Source organism: Pteropus vampyrus, unplaced genomic scaffold, assembly GCF_000151845.1.
Source record: "Pteropus vampyrus isolate Shadow unplaced genomic scaffold, Pvam_2.0 Scaffold287, whole genome shotgun sequence".
NCBI lineage: Eukaryota > Metazoa > Chordata > Mammalia > Chiroptera > Pteropodidae > Pteropus > Pteropus vampyrus.
Genome location: NW_011889068.1, coordinates 1074859 through 1096103, shown reverse-complemented (window position 1 = coordinate 1096103; position 21245 = coordinate 1074859). Strand labels below are relative to the sequence as shown.

At 40.5% G+C, this 21245-nt stretch overlaps 1 protein-coding gene across 1 annotated transcript in view; it reads right to left on the bottom strand.

Annotated features, from left to right (window-relative positions):
- Nucleotides 1–13312, bottom strand: part of LOC105302914 (60S ribosomal protein L4-like) — a 40323-nt gene extending 27011 nt beyond the window's left edge. The window contains 3 exon segments of the mRNA XM_023521017.1: nt 2153–2292; nt 8837–8946; nt 13239–13312. Coding sequence (XP_023376785.1) covers nt 2153–2292; nt 8837–8946; nt 13239–13312 — 324 coding nt within the window.
- Nucleotides 13313–21245: the final 7933 nt, after the last annotated feature.

Here is a 21245-nt window from a genome sequence, read left to right as displayed (position 1 = left end):
CTTCAAGGTCAAATCTTCATGTATACTCTCAGCACCATCTATCTATTTCTCAAAGCACCTGTCACAGTACAATTTTGCACTTGCTGGCCAATTGATTTATGTTCATCTCCCCTACTGGTTATGAGCTTCATGAGGCTAAGTATGGTGTCGTTTTGCTCATAATATTTGTTGAATGACTGACAATGAATTAATTGGTCCAAGTGATGGGCACCCAACACAGGCTGGGCCAACTGGAGCCTCTCCTCAGAATTTACCAAATCGAAAGTGGAAGAAAATTGCTCTCTTTTCCTTTGGGCTCCTGAGCTATCAGAGGCAGGGTCTGAGTTGCAGATGACCATTTCCCCTTCCTAATGGTGCTCACCTATCTGCAAAATGAAACCTGACAAGTGAAGAGGAGAGAAGATCTCGCTGGAGTGGTGTCTCCAGGCTCCTGGGCTCAGGAGCTGTTCCCTCAGCTCTCCAAGCCTCTCCAAGGCATTCTCAGCTGTAAATCACCTCAGTTTATGTAAACTGGTCTGAATTGGGATTTGTAACCTGCAACAGAAAGACCCTTGGCTAAGGCAAGTTAACCCATGGTGTGAGCCAAGAGATCTAGAACTGGAGAGACACAGGGTTAGTACTTTAAAAAAAACAATTAGTCTAAAGGCAAGTTAAAGTTGTATTTGATGTGGCAAATTTTGCCTGTACTACAATTAGACCACACAGATGCCCATTGCCATCTGCCCTAGAAAAGGTGGCCCTAACCTGCTGGCAAGGATTTGGGGCTTGGTTCAAGCATTTCACTCAAAGGCTGAGTCCATCTCTGTAGCAAAAAGCAGCAATGAATTGAACCAGCCACCCATACTTGCAACAAACATATATTATGCACCTATTAGGTATACCACAGATGCCACAGGGAACATAGAATGAATAAGATCCAGTCTCTTGAGAGGTTTAAAGTATGGTTTATTAAGGGGTGTGACATAAACATAAATAACAGGACAGAAAATATCCAGAATACTCTTGGTTAGCTAACCTCTGAAAGGCTACATGAAGGGCAGGGCAGATGCTATTAAGAGCCAGAAAGACCTGGCTGTGAATTTTGGCTCTCCTGCTCACTGGCACTGAGCCTTACTTAGTTTCCTCTGTTGTTAAGGGGGATGATAATACCCTTTCAGGTTATCGGAAGGATTAAAACAGGTAAAATATATAAAGTGCTAAGCAGAAAAGCTTTCAGTAAATTGGAGTTAATGTTATTTTGTGCCCAAATGGTACTTTGAGAGCAACCTGGAAAGAGCCACTGCCCCAAATTGTACCCCCCGCCCCACACCACCAATCAACCAGAGCACTTGAAATTCCAAGCATTAGGGATTTGGGTTTGGGGTTCATAGTTTGATGGCTAGGAAGTCCCTATAAAATGTAATGTGTTACTTGAAAGTGCTAACACAGTGAGTCATTAGAAGATGTAAACAATTATCAAAGATGAGTTAAACCGATCAGCAAAGAATAGACTAGGACTTGGAGAATAAGACAAATGATAATATGACCTAGCTATGTGTCAGGCACCGAGAGCATATGCTTTTAATGCCAAATTGACCTCAGACAATTGACTAAGCTCTTGATGGCTTAACTTTCTCATCTGAAGACCCTGATAATTACATCATCTCTCTCATAGGATTGTTTTTTTGTAATTAATTAAGATTATGCAGGAAAAGCAAATGCCACAGTGCCTGGGCAAGCCAGAATTGGAGCCCAGGCCTGTCTGAGCAGTTAGGAAGAACTTGGTAAGGAAGGAAACAGCAAAAGAAGAGGAGGGAACACTCAGGTTCACCTGCCACCTAGAGCAAGTCAAGATGCTGTGGTAACATGACCACAGGGTACTCGTTCACCAACTGATTCTATTTCCTTCAGGTGTATAACCAGAAGTGAGATTCCTGAGTCATACGGTAGTTCTATTATTAATTTTTTAGGAATCTCCATACAGTTTTTCATAGTGGCTGCACCAATTTACATTCCCATCAACAGTGTGTAAGTGTTCCCTTTTCTCCACATTCTCACCAACATTTTTTATCAGCAACTGAAAATGTTCAATGAAGAATGACAAATGAATGACGCTTCTGGATACTTTTATGGTGGCAACCCCCCCAAAAAGATGTGACCAGATCTCTCTTACCTTGAGGAAGTCTGTTCCTGAACTTTCACCAGTTTTGCAAATGTCACCTTTTAAAGTGTGTTCTCTCTTCTTGTACTTTCCAAGGCGTAAGATGTGCTCTGCATCTAATATTCTAAGACAGGCGAAATGACAATGAATTGCTGCAGACAGGAAAAAATTGAGGTATTTGGTTAAAAGACCAAAATGCAATGTAAACACTGAGATTTCTTCTTACACTAGTCCACGGGGGACATTGCATGTCGAAATCATAATTTGTGGAATGTTTTGTTCCATCACCTGAAGATCATAAATAGCTCCTACACACAAACAGATGACAACTCTATTATTATCTCAATGGGGATCCTTTCTGGTCTTTATTAATTTATACTCCTCTTCTGACTGGAAGGCAAGTGTTGATTAAAAAAAAAAAGAGGCCAGTTAAAGACAACTAAAGCAAAAACAAACAAATAGGACTACATCAAACTAAAAAGCTTCTGCATGGCAAAGGAAACAGTCAACACAACAAAAAGGCAACCTACAGAATGGGAGAAAGTATTTGCAAATTATATATCTGATAACGGGTTAACATGCAAAATATTTAAAGAACTTATGCAACTCAATAGCAAAAAACAATGAAACAATCCAATTTAAAAATGGGTAGAGTATCTGAATACATATTTTTTCAAAGAACTCATACAGATGGCTAACAAGCGCATGAGAAGATGCTCAACATTTAACTAATTATTAGGAAAATGCAAATCAACTAGGAACCACAGTGAGGTTCCTAGTCACAATCGGATTCCAGTGGGCAATCGCAACTTAGATGTTGTGGAATCTAAAAAAACCTGATCCAAACCAAACCAAACAAAAACTTGACCTCATAGATACAGAGAACAGATTAATGGTTGCCAGAGGTGTGGAAGTAGGGGATGATGAGAGAAGTAGGTGAAGGGGGTTAAAAAGTATAAACTTCCATCTATAAAATAAATAAGTCATGGGGATGTAAGGTATAGCATGGTGACTATAGTTCATAATACTGTATTGTATATTTGAATGTCATTAAGACAGTAGATCTTTAAAAGTTCACATCATTAGAAAAAAAATTTTATAACTATGTATGATAGATATTAACTAGACTTATTGTGGTGATCATTTCGTAATACATACAAATATTGAATCATTATGTTGTACACCTAAAACAATTATGACAATTATATCTCAATTATACATGTGTGTATGTGTGTGCGTGTGTGCACACTTTAAAAAAAAAGATCTGTCATTCAGCCTGAGATTTGGAGACAGCAGTAGGCTGGTGGAGATTCCCAAACACTAGAGAACCTGCCAGTTGCATCAAGATCACCTGGGGAGCTTTTGATAGATGCCCAGTTCTCAGGGCCTGACCTTTGGAGAATCTGATTCAACAGGTCTAGGGTAGGAAGTGAGAGACAGGGGGTGGTAGAGACTTTTTTTTCTTGTTAACAGTTTTATCAAGTTATAGTTTACATACACAAGCCAATGGTTTTTAGTATATTCACAGAACTATGCATCCACCCCATGATCAATTTTAGAACATTTTTCATCACCCCTCAGAAGAAACCGTGTGCCCATTAGCTATCCCTCTCCAGTTTCCTCATCACCCCAGCTTTAGGCAACCATTAACCTTTTTTCTGTCTCTACAGATTTACCTATTCTGGACATTTTATATAAATGGAATCATTCAGTTTATGGTCTTTTATGATTGGATTCTTTTACTTAGTATAGTGTTTTCAGGGTTCATCTATGATATAGTATGTATCAATATTCTATTTCTTTTTATAGCCAAATAATATTCCATTGTATGGATATATCACATTTTATTTATTAATTTACCATTTGATACAAGTTTGGATTGTTTTCAGTATTAGGCTATTATGAATATGCTGCTATGAACATTCATGTACAAATGTTTGTGTGGACAAGATTTATTTTTAAAGTGCTCTCCTAGGTCAGGGGTTCTCAAACAGGAGTGACTTTGCCCTCCAGTGGAAATTTGGCAACATGGGGAAACAATTTTTGTTGTCACACCTGGAAGAGGGGTGCTTCTGGCATTGAGTGAGTAGAGGCTAAGGATGCTGGTAAACATTCTATGATGCCTGGGGCAGCCCTGCAACAAAGAATTAGCTCGTCAAAAATGTCAGTATCACCTAGGCTGAGAACTCGCCTCCTGAGGTGACTCAGGTGCACAATGAGGAGGTTTGGGAAGCACCAAGGATCCTCATTCTCCCTTCTTGCAAGTGAACCACTTCTGAATAATTTCAAACTTGTAAAACACAGCCTTCCCTCCCTCCCCCACCCCCAAAACCTCCTTCAAAGAAAGAGGATCCACATTCCTTAGACTGGTTTGAGATTTACTGTTTATACTAGGGATTCTTCACCCAGGACCTGGGAAATTTAGAAGCCACCTGAAATTGTCTATAAAATTATATGTCTCATATTTCTAAGTGGGCCCATGAGCCAGATCCTTCATGTCTTCTAAATCAATTTTCTTCTATTCAACTTCTCTGTGGACTGTGGTACTCTCTATGGTCAGAAAATTCTGTTGTCTAATGTCAATTAATCAAAGCTTAGAGATGAAAGAGAGCCCCATGCAGGTAAAATGGAAATTTAGCCATTTGTTCAAGATCATTTTATCATCTTGGGGCAGAGACAAGACTTGACCTTTCCTCTGAGCTTCATAGGAAATGATGCTTTAACAAAATATTCTAGCCAGGTAGTTAAGAACATGAGCCTTGGAGCCAAGTGGCCTGGTCTGGAAATACTGTTCTGCCAACCCTGGTCTTGTGATCTTAGGGAAGATATTTAACCTTTTATGCTTCAACTGCCTTATCTGAAAAATGGGAGTAGTAATAGTAACCAACACACATGGTAAGAATTAAGTGGTTAAAGTGCTTAGAATGATGCCTAGCGGGTTGTAAACACTTAGTGTTTGTTATTTACATAGTACTACCTTCTATATATTTTTTTAACATAGGAAAAATCAGTGTTGAAAAATGTAAAATAATCAGCTCTGAAACCATTATAAATGTAATATAATCTTTTGACACATAAGTGTGAATTGTTGCTGCCTTTGAAGGCAATTTTGTGCCCAGAATTAATGTAATTTTTAGTATCTAAAAAATTAATGTAATTTTTAGTATATAATCTGTTGGATGGTGGTAAGTGCCATCAAGAAACATGAAGCAAGGCAAGGGGTAGGAAGAGGTGCGAAAGGTTTTGCATAGGATGGTCAAGGAGGACATCTCTGAGAGGGTGACGTTTTAGCAAAAGAAAGCAAGGGGTGGCCATGGGGCTGTCTTAGAAAAGAGCGCTTCTGGTAGAAGGAGCAGCAAGTACAAAGACCCTAGAACAGTGGATACTTGGCTCAGCCATGAACCCAGAGTGAATGAGAGAGAGCAGTAGGGGAATCAGAAAAGTAGGAACAGTGGTGGGAGGTAGTTCCTTGAGTGAGAAAGGAAGCTGCTGGAAGGTTGGAACAGGAGTGACAGGACCAGGCTTAGAGGAGAGGATAAGGGCAGAAGCAGGGGTACCAGTCCGGAGCCTATTTTTTTTTTTAATCTAGATGAGAGATAATAGAGGTTAGAACAGTATGGAAGTAGTTGGTGAAAAGGGACAGGATTCTGGATATATTTTAAAGAAAGGGCCAACAGGCTTTGCCAATGGATCAGAAATGGAAAGTGAGAGAAAGAGAGAAATCAAGGTTATCTCCAGAATAAACACCAGCCCCTTCTACAACTTAGTTCAAGTTCTGTATACATCTGAAGCACTGTCTAACCTTCTCCAGTACTCAAATAATCATGGAAAATTTAATAAATTTTGACGGTGATTTGCCAGTTATCTTAAATATTACAGTATTGTTAATAAATATGGATAAATTCTATGATACTTTTCAACTTAAAAATCTAAAGTCTACAACTGATTACTCAATTACACATTCTACATTAGAATCATAAGGCTAATATATTGGAGACCCTACAATGCCAAGGCCTCTTAAACATAAATATTGTATGTATCAACTGATAAATATTACATAAGCTATTTCTAAATTTAACATAAAAATATTAATACAATGCATTTAACTTTACCATCTCTAAAATTAAGCCTAAGACTTTCCAAGGGTAAAGTTGCAAGCCCACTAAGGAAATATAGGGAAATATCGCTCCTGGTGAACTGGGTGATCCTTTCTCATTGACAAGGCTGAGACTGCTGATCAATCAGATAGAATTAACCAGGACACGAGTCTTGAAGATGCAGAGATCCTGGGAGAGGTTTTTGTTTGTTTGTTTGTTTGGGGTGTGTGTGTGCGTGCGTGCGTGCGTGTGTGTGTGTGTGTGTGTGTGTGTGTCTTATTTTAAATCACAAAGAGGAACAAGTTGAGCTTCCATGAAAGGACTCCTTGCCCTCCAGTAGAGTGTGGTGGGGTGGGAATCTAATGGTCCATATTCCCTAGACTCAAACTACTCACTGCTTAATTCTTTTAAAATGTTCTTCTACTTTACCCCCAGACTTGATGAGATAACATTTTATTACCATCCTAGTTGCTTTCACTGCTTGATCGAATTCAAATATGGATGTGGTTCCCAAATTGGCTGCACAGTGGAATCAACTGTGAAGCTTTATCAGTGCCAAGGCCTGTGTCCCATGCAGCGACCCTGATTTTATTGCTGTGTGTTGAGGTCCAGGCACTGGAGTTTTTACAGCTCCCAAGTGACTGCAGTGTGTAGCCAGGGTTGAGATCTGTTCCTGTAAGGTACAGTGCTCATCAAAAGTGGGTATTAGCCACAGTGTCCCAAGTCCTAATCCTATGATGATTCAGGAACTCTTGTGTGCCCAGGGACCAGGGCAGTAATACTTAGGATCATCAGTCATTTGTCCAGTGTTTGTTTAGTGCTTACCCTGTGAAAATTATTCTGGGTCCTGGAGGTACCATGGTGGCTCACGCAAATCTCTGGCCCTTGGAGCTTACATTCCAGGAGGGAGACAGTTGACAGTCAAATAAAGAAGAAAGTAGATCAGTGACTATGTGGAGAGCAGCCATGTAGCATAGTGGTTAAGAGTGGACTTGAGCTAGCTGGAATTTAAATCCCAACTCTTTGTGACTTTGGGCAAGCTACTTAACCTCTCTTGCAACAGTTTTCTCATGTGTGAAAAGGGGATTATAATAGCAAGTTCAGTGCTAATTCATAGGTTGTTAACAGAATGAAAAGAGTTAATACATGTAAAATATTTAGACCAGTTTTAGATGAATAGAAAATATTCAATAAGAATTAACCATTTTCTTAACATTGAATACTGATAATATTATAAAGACAAATCAAACTGAGCCAGAGATAAAAAGAGGTGAGAATGAGAGAGTAAAAGGCCTGGAGGTAAAGGGAGAATTGTTATTTTAGTTAAGGTAGTCAGGTGGTCCAAGGAGGTGACATTTGTGTAGAGACCTGAGTGAAGAGAAGGATGGATCCATCAAATACCCAGGGACAAGAGAACGGCAAAACAAAACAAAAAACCCAACCCAAAAAACAAAGTCCTGAGGCAGAACCGCTGGTCCAGGAATGAGAAGGCTAGGATGCACAGAGTTGGGAGCAGGGGGGTGAGAGTGAGGGATGTAGCCCATTGTGCCACTCAGCACATCTGTCCGTGGACCGTGGTCTCCCACTAGACTATGAGTCTCAAGTTTTTGTATCACTAGGTACTCTGTCAGGCCATAGAAATATGCTAAAAAATATTTATTAAATAAAGAAAAATTAATTATTAACTATGGATAGCTTCTCCATCAGCAAATTAGAATATCCATATTCTATATCCAATTGTTCACTCCCTAGTGCCGTGCAAAACCCAACTGGGAAATGTGACATTTATGGAGCTCTCCTACAGCTTTGTTTTATAGAAAATATAGTTTGCAGCTCGTAAGAAGGAACATCAGATGGGCCACCAACTGGTAAGAACAATGCAAGTCTTTTCCTTGGTTCTTACAAGTAAGTGGATATGATTCCCTAGAGTGCCATTATTATATACAACTGCTTATATGCAGTCAAGGGTTACCAGAATTAGTGCTTTGCTAGTGTTTCCTAGGGACTGATTTAACATTCAGCCAAAGAACCAAGCTGTCAAACCCTGCTCTCGGGTGTTGCTATCTCCCACTGTGCATGTGCACAATGTAGCCAGAATTCCTGCCAATTTTAGGTGGAAGCTTTTTATTATTGCATCATCACTTTTGTTTAGAGTGGTTCATGGTTTTCTCTTACAGTTTTTCTTGTATTTTAATGATAACTTTGTTTCTCTTTATCCTTAGCAATCTGGTTTGTTGTGGGTTTGTTTCGTAAACCCTGCAGGCTGTGGTAGAGAGTATTTCACCAACACTTTTCCATTGCTTTGGTTTTAAGTTGGTGGGTACTGACTTTGTAGATAATTGTCTCTTGTTCAACTTTGCATCCACTTTCATATAGTAAGAACACTTTGCTGTTACTTTGGGGACCCCTCCCCAACTCCTGGTAGCTGTAGTGGGGCTGTGTAACTTGGAATCTTGCCTCCCCTGCCTTCCTCCTTGCCTCTGTCTCAAAGTTACTCGGCTAACCAGGCTGGTCCGGAAGAGCACTTCCTTCTCTTGGTCACAGTGAGCCCTGGGTTGGGGGTGGGTCCTGACCCCTACTAGCCCAGTAGGGTTTTTACTATGAGTCAGCACATCACTGCTGTTAGGAGGGAGCAGACTGCCCTTTTCTGCTTGGGCCATGGTTCTTGAAACTAACACTTTCTTTTCATAAACAACTATTTTCTTATCCCTTTAATATACCAAAAGAGAATTCGTAAATAATACATATGTCATTTAAAAAAAATCAACATGCTCTCCCAAGTCTAATACAAAAGAGAAATAAAAATATCCCATAAAAATAACATAATAAAATAGTTTACAATAATAGTTTATAATAAATTAATAATGTGTAATATGTAAATGCATGGGCATGCTTACACTTGAAGACATAATAAGAAAATCAGATGTTTGCCCAAATATGTAGAATCACAATGAGTGTGACAGTGACAAGTGGAGATGTGTGCAGGTGAGCTGTATGGTATCTCCAATACCATCAGTGACATTACTATTGGTGTTGTGTTACCTGAAATAGTGAAATAGTAAACAGCCCTTACTAAATTTGAAACAAAGAAAAGTACAATTTTCCCTCACTGTACCCATGGGAGTTAGTATTTATGAACAATTCCGTATTAAAATTGAGGACCAACTGAGGTACTCTCTGGGGACAAAGGCAGTGGATGCCATCTTTGCATTCTTCCTCTGCCTTGCTTCAGGTCACCATAATCTCCCAGAAAGGAGCTGTACACTTGTCTGGACCCCCAATTTTTGAGGCTGCCACCAGAGGACACCTCTATATATCCTGGTTCTAGTTACCCACGGGGCTTTTGCTTGTGGGTCCCACAGGACTGTAACAAATGGAGAAAGAGTTCTTCACTGGCTGCCACTCCCACGTAGAGAAGAGCAGCAAAGGGGCAACACACAGAGGAGCCCTGTTCTGTGAAAGAGACCTATTAGTTTATCTTCATAGCCGCAGCCTAAGGGAAGGCTTCTAATTAAACACACATCTAAGGCCATTTGCAATCTTTTCCAGAGACCTCAGGGGGTGGGTGCTATCTCTGCATTTTCCCTCTATGTTCCAGAGCATTGTATCTCCTGGCGGGGAACTTGTACACACAACTAGTGCCACAGTTTTAAATCTGATGCCCTGGTTTTTGTGACTGCCACTCAGGGGAGATCTTTTGATAACCTGTCTTTGGTGGCCAGTCAGGCTTGTGTTCACAAGTTCAATGGAATGAAAGAAAAGAAACAGTCCTTAACTGGCTATTACCCCAGGGCTCAGCACAGAGGAAACAGACAGAAACACCCATTTCCTAGTCTTTTCCCGGAAGAGATTATATTTGCATACTTTAAAAACCGCTACCTGAGGATCTGGCTTCTAATCAGTCTGAATCTATGTGCTGACTAAGATCCTTCCCTTTGGGACACTGACAGTTGTTGGCACACCATCAACCACTGGGAGCCATTAAAAATAAAGTAGACTGCTTATACAATCATAAAATTTTGACAAAGGAGCTAGGGCAGAAATGAATAATAAGGCTCATCTCCAACATGAGACCACTCCTTCAATACTGGAGAGGTGGCTGTTTTATCAAGTGCACAGAAATTAACACAGAGAGTCAGGGAAAATGAAGAAAAGAAGGAATATGTTCCAAATGAAAGAACGAGATATAAACCTCAGAAAAAAGCCTTCATAAAATAGAGATAATAGAGATAGTGATTTACCTGATCAAGAATTCAAAATAACAGTCATAAGGATGCTCACCAAATTCAGAAGAAGAACGTATGAACAAAGTGGGAATTTCAACAAAGAAACAGAAAATATAAGAAAGTACCAAACGGAAGTTACAGAACTGAAGAATACAGCAACTAGACCGAAAAAAATATACTAGAGGGGTTCAATATCAGACTAGATAAAGTATGAGAAAGGATCTGTGAACTTGAAGAAGATAGTGAAACTCACCCAACCAAATTCTTTGACATCTTTTTGAATATGTCTCCTTGGGCAAGGCCAACAAAAGCAAAAATAAACAAATGGGACTCAAGCAAACTAAAAAGCTTCAACACAGTGAAGGAAACCATCAATGAAACAAAAGACAACCTACTGAATGGGAAAAGATATTTGAGAATAATATATCTGATAAAAGATTAAAATCTAAAGTATATACGGAACTAATATAACTCAACATTAAAAAACAATCTAATCAAAAAATGGCATCATCTGTACAGACATTTCTCCAAAGAAGATATAGAAATGGCCAACAGGCATATGAAAAGATGCTCAGCATCACTAATCATTACGGAAATGCAAATCAAAACCACAGTGAGATATCTGTCAGAGTATCTGTTATCAAATATCTATTATCACATATCTGTACCTCTCATACCTATCAGAATAGCTGTTATCAAAACAGCAACAAATAATAAGTGTTGGCAAGGATGTGAAGAAAAGGGAGCCCCTGTACACTGTTGGTGGAAATGTAAATTGGTGCGGCCACTATAGAAAATGATGTGGAGGTTCCTCAAAAAGTTAAAAATAGAACAACCGTGTAGCAATGCCACTTCTGAGTATTTATCCGAAGAAAACAGAAACACTAATTTGGTGAGCATCTTTATGACCGTTATTTTTGGATATTAACTAGACTTATTGTGGTGATCATTTCACAATATATATAAGCATTGAATCATTATGTTGTATACCTGAAACTAATAATGTTATAAGTCAATTATATATTTTTTAAAAAACTGCAAGAATGACTTTATGTTTGTATGTATTGTGGGGTTAGTCTGGGCTCAGTTAATTAAATAAGCTTTCTTTCCATCTACATGAATGCCCAGTGGACATTATAAATTTGTGTGGAACGTTAGACAATTCTTTGTGTAAGACTGTCCCATGCTCTGTAGGATGTAGCATTCAATTCAAGCAGTAGCTCCCCGTCATTACTGACAACCCAAACTATCCCTGCAAATTTTCAAGATGCTCTCTAGGGGGCGCTGCTGCTCTCCCACTTGTCACACTAAGAAGCACTGGTCTGGGATCATGAATGAGCTCTAAGCTAAGGTTGTTTGTAGTCATTTCTCTCAGCTTCCTGCAAGGAGCCATCTGAAGAAGACAGGAAGGAAGCCAATGTGAAGGAAGGCAGAACTGAGAGATGACAAGAGAGAGAGTCCTGAGATATTATTTGAGCTCCTGGTCCACGTATGCCTGACGTCAGATAATGTCTGTGTTTCCCAGTTTACATGAGCATTAAATTTCTTTTTTGTTTGAATTACATTGAGTTTGGTTTCTGACACATGCAACCAAAAAAAAAAAAAAAATTCAACCTAGTACATGGTTAACTTTTTAAAATTGTTCAATGATATTTTATCATTACTACTGACACTTTTTTCTTCTGCAAAGTAGGAATAGAAAGGGAAAGTGAATTCCAGGGTGTCATATCCCAGTAGATGAGATCTAGTAAAGCTTATGAGCAAATGATCCTACCTTTTACTTTTCTCATGGTACTAATCTATACCCACCACTCCCAGACACACCCCACACATGAACACATGTGAGCCCTGGCAGTCATATCTGATGGCTACATTTTGGAGGCATAGCTGATTGGACTAGGGATGGACCAATCAAATTCTCTTTCCCAGGAATTTCAACCCAGGACCCAGTGGACTGGATCATTCTCTCTAGGGCTGGAACTGTTACAGGTAATATGAACACGAGAGTGGGGGACGGGGAGAGCCGTAGGGTGCTATATCTTGCCAGGTGATTTGGGGAAACTGATTAGCAGATGTTCAGAAAGAAGAAAAGAGAAACAGAGTTTCAGAAACGTTCCAGTTCCAAGACCCACCCCTTCCCAAGATCCAACTATATCCTATCCTGGGTTCAAGAACCCTTGTCTTTAAGTAACCCCTGCAGAACCACCTCTAGGGGCTGGGGGTGGGAGTGGGGAGGTAATGTGTTGCACTTGGCTTTAATCAGAGGTCAACGCAAGAAACAACCACAGGTTTTTGTATATATATCCAGGCTCTGACCCTCATCAGCTGTGTCTTTTTGAGTATAAGTTACTAAACTCCTCTGATCTCTAAAGTAGGGACAGTAATAATAACCTTCCTCCCAGTGACAGCTAAACAGGATGAAGACAGCAATGTGTTCAGCACAGCATCTGGGCCTACCTCTAGGCTCAGTAAACACTGTTTCTCCCATACCCTCCGCTTTCTTTTTTGCCCCCTTGTCCTTACTTAGCTGTTAACCAGTTCTTCAGTGCAAGCACAACACTTGGATTAGAATTTTAATCAGAAATTGAGACAAAGCACAGAATGCTAGAGGAGGATTGGGTCTTAGAGGTTATCTAGTCCAACCTTCCAGCACTTTCATAAATTTTATTTTTAATTTGTAAATTTTTAAAATCAAAGTTAGAGTTGCATATAGGTTAAAGAGTCAACTAATTCTACAAGGTTTATGAAAGACAAACAGCAATCTCTAGGCTTTACCTTTGTCTCTCCCCATCCTGGGAGGCTATCTTTTTCTGTATCTGGCTGGTAACTTCCGTGCCACCATATACCATGCTTGTAAGGCCATGTCTTATTTTTTGGGATTAGGCGTTATCTATTGACCTCCCCGTATAGAAAATGAGAATCTGCTTCCTGGTTTTGCAGATCAGGAAGCTGAAATGAGCCAAGCTCAGTGACTTGCCCAAGGACCTACTGAGCCGAATAATCTGAAGATGAGGCCAGAGAACCTGCAATTTTAAAAACTCCTTAGTATTTTCTCACACTAAAGGAAAGTTTGGGAGCCACTGCTAAGGTAGTGAGAGAGCTTTGGCATTTAAATCTTGGCCCTGATGTTTTTGGCTATGCCACCTTGAGCAAACTCTTTCTGTACCTCAGTTTCTTTATCTCTAAAATGGGCATATTTTTAAGAACTTGTAGGTATAAAGTGGGATGACATAGTCAAATGCAGTATGAAAATAACAATGATTGTGAGTTCCAGCTACAAAAGCTTGGGCATGTTAGTTGACTTTTCAGAGCCTCATTTTCCTGATTAGCAAAATGGGGGCTCCCCTGGCCCTGCCTTGCCTCCTCTTTCTCCATTCAAGTTCAATGGCCTTATTTCTGTTTCTCCAGGACAACTTGAGGCTTTCTCATACTAGCTATTTTTCTGCGTTAAACATTCCTCTTTCAAACCTTCTATTTAGGCTCTTCATCTGGCTAATTCCGACTCACATGTCAGGGCTCAGTTAAATGTCCCTGGTCCAGATAAGCCTTCTCTGTGCCCCGGACTCAAGGCAGCTTCTCTCCCAACCCCCAATCCCTCACATGCTCCATGCTCTGCTCTTTCTGCTCGTCCTTCATAGAATGGATCACATTTGGAGTCTATTCCAGTTGTATTGTTTCTCGCTGAATGTCTGGCTTCCCCATGAGATTGTATGAGCACAGTGACATTTGGCATGTCCACTGAAATACCCACAGCCCAGGCACAGGGCCAGACATACAGTAGATATCCATTAAACACTCTCTCCCTTCTTGGCTGAATACCAGTCCATCTTGCTCTATCAGCTCACTGCTGGAACAACCAGCTCAACCTTATTCCTACAACTCCCTTACTAGAGATCCAGAAAAGCTGGTTGTCATCAAGTTCATGCTTATTTAACTAAAATCAAAGTCTGATAGTTAAATAGTAAGACAGGCTCCACAGGTGGGATGAACTCAAGCATGTTATTTACAGTGAGTCCTGGCATGGCCGATAGTGCCCTTTCTTTATTCCCAGCCATGAATCCACGACTCTTATTTCTGTTGAAGAAACAAAATCTTCTTTATGTAACCCTTAAACAATAGGGTTTCGAGTGGCGGCCCCCCTCTGTTTCAGAGCTGTGGGGCAGCACTGTAATTCACACAGAATCCTCACAACTGAGAAAGAGGAAGAGGAGCCAGAAAGAATCACATCAGAAACAAAACAACTTTTCTGAAAAGGCATTCCTCAAAAGCCCTGTGCACTCACAGAAGGGCTGGTTGAGTCATTTCCAGTTGTACTGTTGAAAAAAAGAGCTATTCCTCTTTTTAAACTCTCAAATACAAAGGTGCTACTCAATGACAATCATATATTCCTGATTTACATTGATTTATTTTCAAAAGTAAAAAACTTTTTGAAAAAATAAGACCAACTGTGTTATGATACTCAATTGGAACAGAAATTTCTAGTGCTGAACAAATTCATGCCTAGAAATGTTCTCTATTCTATGAACAGCTGAAATAGATGTTTGTAAGGGACTTAAATATGTGGTAGGAGAGTTTAGATGACAAATGATGGCAATTAACAGCTTGGGTACTGCAAACACGTGGTGCGACTGCCATTTCCTCAGCCCTTTCCATGACAGGCATTGCTAAGTGAGCATAGCTGTCTAGCAGGAAGTTGAGAGCGGTGGCTCTAGAATCCTACTGTCTGGGTTTGATCCTGGCTCTGCCATTTAACAGCTGTGTAACCTTGAGCACTTTACTCAACCTGGCGGTGCTTCGGTTAGCTCATCGATAAAGGAGAAGAAGAGTACTTACCTCATGTCATGACATTGGCCGAGTGATTAAATGATTTCATATATATAAAGCACTTCAAAGCATGTTTGGCCCAAAGTAAGCACTCAAGAAATATTAAGCTCTTAAGACAAAAATGAGACACAACTCTAGTGCCTATCAATAAGAAAATGCTGAGTGAAAAATATATATATAAAAGTATATAGGGCATGATTCCATTTACACAGAATGCTTGAAAATGCAAACTGATCTATAGTGACAGGAAGCATATCAGTGGTTGCTTGGGAATGGGGAGGCGGGGAGAGCTGGGAGGGATGGATTACAAAGGGGCATGAGGCTTTCGTGTGTGATTGATATGTTTACTATCTTGATTGTGGTGATGGTTTTACGAGGGTATACATATGTCAAAACTTATAAAATGATATATTTAAATACATAGAATTTGTTGTATATCAATTATATCTCAAGAAAACTGTTTAAGAAAGAGAAATATTAGCCATTGCTATTACCCATCCTGGTTAATACAGTGCCCCAGGTGGTCACTACTGGATCAGAGTCAACACTCAGTTCCAGTCTTATTGATTTTTCCTGGTTTAGATGAATCCTTTGGTTTTCTCCCACTTATGAGAATTTATGACTCTATAACTGACTAGTCCTCTGACCTTACACAGGTCACTGAAACTCTCTGAGCTTCAATGTTTTTCATGAGTAATATGGAAATTATTATATCTACCTGCTTTCCTGGACTGCTGTGAAAGTTGAATGTGGAAATGTTCAGGCAAGTGCTCCAAAACGCTGTGCCAGATGTTGGGCAGACATAAGGGCATGGCGTGTGCTGCCTGAGTCAAATATTTGATGTGTTTGCCAGGACTTGGTCTGCGGGCAGAACTTGATACTTAGTACCTCTTAAAGCAGTCCTTTTACAGATATTATTTGAATAGGATTTTTGTGTGCATATCTTTGTTAGCTCATTCTTATGCTTAATCACCTGGGTCTGTGGAGTTGAGAGGACTCAGAGATGTTAGAGTCTGAGGTACTCGGGCCAGGCCACTTGGGGATGCCCAGCCAGCGTGGGCAGGGATCACTGCATATAGGAACTTCTCAGGCGAGAGTCTGCCACCTATGGAACCTTCTTATCTTCTGGCCAGAAGCCCCTGCCCTTTGATGAGCTGAAGCCTGGTGCTGCTGGGTTCGTGTAGCTGGGCCCGGCTTGATCTCTTGTTTAAAAATAATTGTTTAGTATCACTCTAGAGAGCCTGCAGGGGTGTTTGCGGGAAACAGCAGCATATGTTAAAAGACCTTATTTGAGGGGTGAGAGAGGTTTATATACCCATAGTAAAAAAGACTAGAAAGATACAAACTGAAATGGTTCCAAATGCATGCCAATGGCTACAAACCCAAACACTAACAGTGGTTGCTTTTAGATTTGAAGTTAGGGAAGCTTTTTGCTTTGTTCTCTTGGCTTATCTGTATTTTCTAAAGCTTCTACAATAAGTGGATATTGCTTTAGCAACAGAAAACAGAAACAAACAACACAAAACCCAAAAACAAAATATTTCTGGTTTGGAATTGCTACCTTTGTTCAAAAAAGCAAAAAACATTCTTGTTACCTCTAACCAGTAAAGATAACCATCAGCTGTAAACAAACAGAAAAATAATTAAAATGCCTCAAGCCAATGTATGATCTGCCAGCTCAGGCATCTGTCTCTGAGAGCTGTGCCATGGGTAGTTTCAGGAAGGTTCTACGGTGCCCCTTGACACCCAAATGAAAAGGACAATGATGTTCCCCAAAGGCTCCTTATATCCCTTATCGCTAGATCTTGCTCTGTAACCCGTACATAAATCTAAATTCTTAAATGGACACGTTTTCTGCTTGTGCCACTCAGCTTGAAACCAATTGTACCCTGAATCCCCCCAGCCTATCAGCCAGTGGGGTCATTGCAGGTCCCATTAAGAGCGATGAAATAGCTGTTACTGGTTCATAGCACTCCCTGCTCATCCGATACCTGGAACCTCTTAGAAGTGTGATCCCCCGAAGCTTCTCGTGTGTGCTCAAAGTCCACTCCGGCCATGCCCCATTGTCCCGTCTCACGGCTTCTGCGTTGTTCTGTTGTCCTACACTGTACTGCAGAGCCCAGTCGAATTTCAAAACCCAGCTTTGGGATTTACTGCCTGTGTAACCTTAGGCGAGCTACTTCTGTTTTCTTATCAGTAAAATGGGCACAATAGTATCTATTTTATAGTGTTGTGTGATGATTAAATGAATATTGCAAGGTGCTCTGAAAAGTGCCCAGCACATAATAAGTACATATTAACTATTATTTTTGTTACTGGCTAATGCTTCTGTTCAGCATTCGAGCATCCACTCACTCTCCCCCTGTAGGTCTCCAGCAGCATGAGAAACAAATCAATCTTCATTGTACACATGGATGAAAAAGACTGAATAAAACCCCAGACAATGTTTCAGAGACTTCAGTTTTACCCCAGCAGGCCACTTGAATGAAGTTGTTAATGCGGCTTCCATGGGAGGCATTTTGCCAAAATTCATCTCTTATAGAGCCAGCTGGAGCCAAATCTCAACCTTCAGAATTCTAGGAGCTACAAGGGGCTCTGAACATGATGGGTTTTATTCACTTTCCAGTAGCTTTTACATCTGGGAGTTTTGAAAGCTTGATGCCCAGGCTGTACCCTAAACCAACTAAATTGGGGTCCCTGAAGGTGGGGCCCATGTATCGGTATGGCTTTAAAAGCTTCCCAGGTGATTCTAATGGGCAGGCAAGGCTGAGAAGTGCTGCCTAGGCCTAAACCACTTATCACAGTGGTAATGGATCACAGGTAGTGGCTGATATGTAATCATATTTAAAGACATAAACAGATATTAATAAACTGACAAGATTAGGGATAGGAAAGTCTTAGGAATGGGACCTTTATGGTGTCAAAGCTCGCTGGTATTCACTTACCTTTTTGAAAGATGCTTGGTCTGGGGGATTCCCAGGTAGTACTGTTCGCGTTCTTGTAATGCACAGAGTTTTAAGAGAACCGTTCCTTCCTATTTGATAAAATCCTGCCCTGCTCTTAATTAGAACACCCCACATGAGTCCAAAGGCAGGGCTGGACAAAGGCAAGTCAGAGTCTCATGTCTCTGAAGTGGCCTTGCCCTGGAATCACTCAGTGTCTCATTGAGAACTGATACACAAAAGGGAAAGATTCAGTCCTCTAGTACATGCTGAAGGTGAGATGGGAAGCTGAGCAACGAAGCATAGAGAAGGGGGCTGTGGAGAGTCTATGCAGAGGTCGGGGAAGTCCAGAGGGGGCCGCCGGGAGCAGTGTGAAGTACGTGTCCTTGGAAAAGATCCTTAACCTCACTGCGCTTCTTTTCCTTCGAATGTCAAAAGGGGATAATAGTACCCACCTCAGGGTCACTTTGAAGATTTTATTAGTTAGTACTGTGTATTAAAGTAGGTGATGCTTGGCACTGAGAAAACCCTTACAGGGTTAGCTGTGCTTATCATTATCCTCAGTATAATTACTAAGCAGCAATGGTTATTCAGATTTTTCTACAACCTGGGTGATACTTTCCTCAATAATATTCCTTTCACCTTTGAGAGGCAACAAATTCCTTTCCATTGTAGCTTTTGGGATAGCTTCGGGGGTTCCTTCGAACTATGATGTTGGAGGTCTGCGTTTATGTTAGACCATAACTGACATCTATGTGACCTGTAATAGAGGCATACAATGGGTTCAGTTCCAGGAATACTGCAATAAAGCGAGTCCGTTTTTGATTTCTCAGTGCATATAAAAGTTATATTTACACTATACAATAGTCTATTCAGTGTGCAATAGCATTATGTCTAAAAAACAATGTACATACCTTAATTAAAAAATACTTTATTGCTAACAAATGCTAACCATCATCTGATCCTTTGGCAAGTCATATTTTTTTTGAGAATTTCTATGAGTTTATTTAAGCCAAAATGACAACATGTGCCAGGGAGCAAGATCTCTAAGTCAGTGGTCCCCAACAATTTTGATCTCTAAGTCAGTGGTCCCCAACAATTTTGGGACCAGGGACTGGTGCTCCTATGAGAATCTAATGCTTGATGATCTGAGGTAGAGCTCAGGCGGTGATGCTAATGCTGGGAAGCAGCTGCAAATACAGATGAAGCTTCGCTCCCTCACCTGCCACTCCCCTCCTGCTGTGCGGCCGTGTTCCTTAACAGGCTGAAGACCAGTACAGGTCCGTGGCCTGGGGGTTGGGGACTCTTGCTTTAAATCATAACATTTTTGCTGTTGGAGGATCTTGCCTCAGTGTTGATGGCTACTGACTGATCAGGATGATGGCTGCTGAAGGTTGGGGTGTCTGTGGCTGTGGGGTGGTCTTATTCTTAAAATAAGACCATAATAAAGTTTGCTGCATTAATTTATCTGTAGCATGCGATACTGTTTAACATTTTAAGAGAGGAGAGGAGGCATCTGAAACATGCAAAAGAAAGGGCTTGCAGAAATGACCGACTCAGCCCGTTAAAGTCCATTCCTAACTGCCCTCTGTCTCGCCTGCCCCCTCCCCCAGGACTCTCCAGCTAACATGTTTTCCCATAATTACCTCCTCCACTTCAAGGACTCTCCAGCTCACATCTGCTGGTTCATGCTATCCAACTAATGTTCTTCCTTATCTCTGTAGCTGTGTAGGAATAACAAGACTGTATAAAACTGCCTGTTATGTTACAATTGGGGCTCAGCCTTTGGATAGGAGTCTACTGAGCCGGTGCCGGCATCAATAAGTGCTACTTTCTGCTTATAGCCTCGGTGTTCTGTCTCTCCATCCAAGAATCCTATAACAGTGCTGATAACTCCAAGGTCGCGGGTTCTACAAGGTAAAAGATTTGTAAATAGATAAGACCAGTGGTCTGGAAATTCCTCCCCCCTTTCAGCCTCCCACCCAAAGCTCCTCTTCTCCATCCTGAGTCATGAGGCACATGTGAAACCTCAGACAAAGCAATCACGCGCCCCTTGCAATGTAAGAAATCTAACTAAAGGGAGCTCGTGCTTTGGTGCTATTTAAAGCCCCATGCACTCCGCTGGCAATAAATCTTCCTTCCTCTAACAAAGTTGTCATAGTGTCCAATTTCCACCATTAGGTGTCTTTCTGCAACAATTTTACCTACAGTAGAACTCCTTTCAAAATTGGAGTCAATCCTCTCCAACCTGGCTGTTGCTTTATCAACTAAGTTAAGGTAATAGTCTAGATCTTTTGTTGTCATTTCAATAACCTTCAGAACATCTTTACTGGGAATAGATTCCATCTCAATAAACCACTTTGTTTGTTCATCCATGAGAAAAAATTCCTCACCTGCGACAGTTTTATGAGATTGTAGCAATTTTAATCACGACTGCAGGCTCCACTTTTAGTTCTTTTGCTATTTCAACCCCATCTACAGTTACTTCCTCCACTAAAGTCTTAAACCCCTAAAGTCATCCATGAGGATTTTTCAACTTCTTCCAAACGCCTGTTAATATTTTGACCTCTTTCCATTAATCACAAATGTTCTTAATGGCATCTAGAATGGAGAATCCTTTCCATATTTTCAATTTACTTTGCCCAGATCCATCAGAGGAATCACTATTTATAGCAGCTATAGCCTTAAAAAATGTATTTTTTAAATAATAAGACTTGAAAGTCAAAATTACTCCTTGATCCATGGGTTGCAGAATGGATGTTGAATTAGCAGACACAAAAACAACATTAATCTCATTGTGCATCTCCATTAGAGCTCTTGGGTGAGCAGGTGCACTGTAAATGAGCAGTAACATTTTGAAAGGAATCCTTGTTTTCAGTAGTAGGTCTCAACAGGCTTAAAATATTCAATAAATCATGTTGTAAACAGATATGCCATAATCCAGGCTTCGTTGTTCCATTTATAGAGCACAAGCAGAGTATATTTAGCATAATTCTTAAGGTCCCTAGGGCATTTT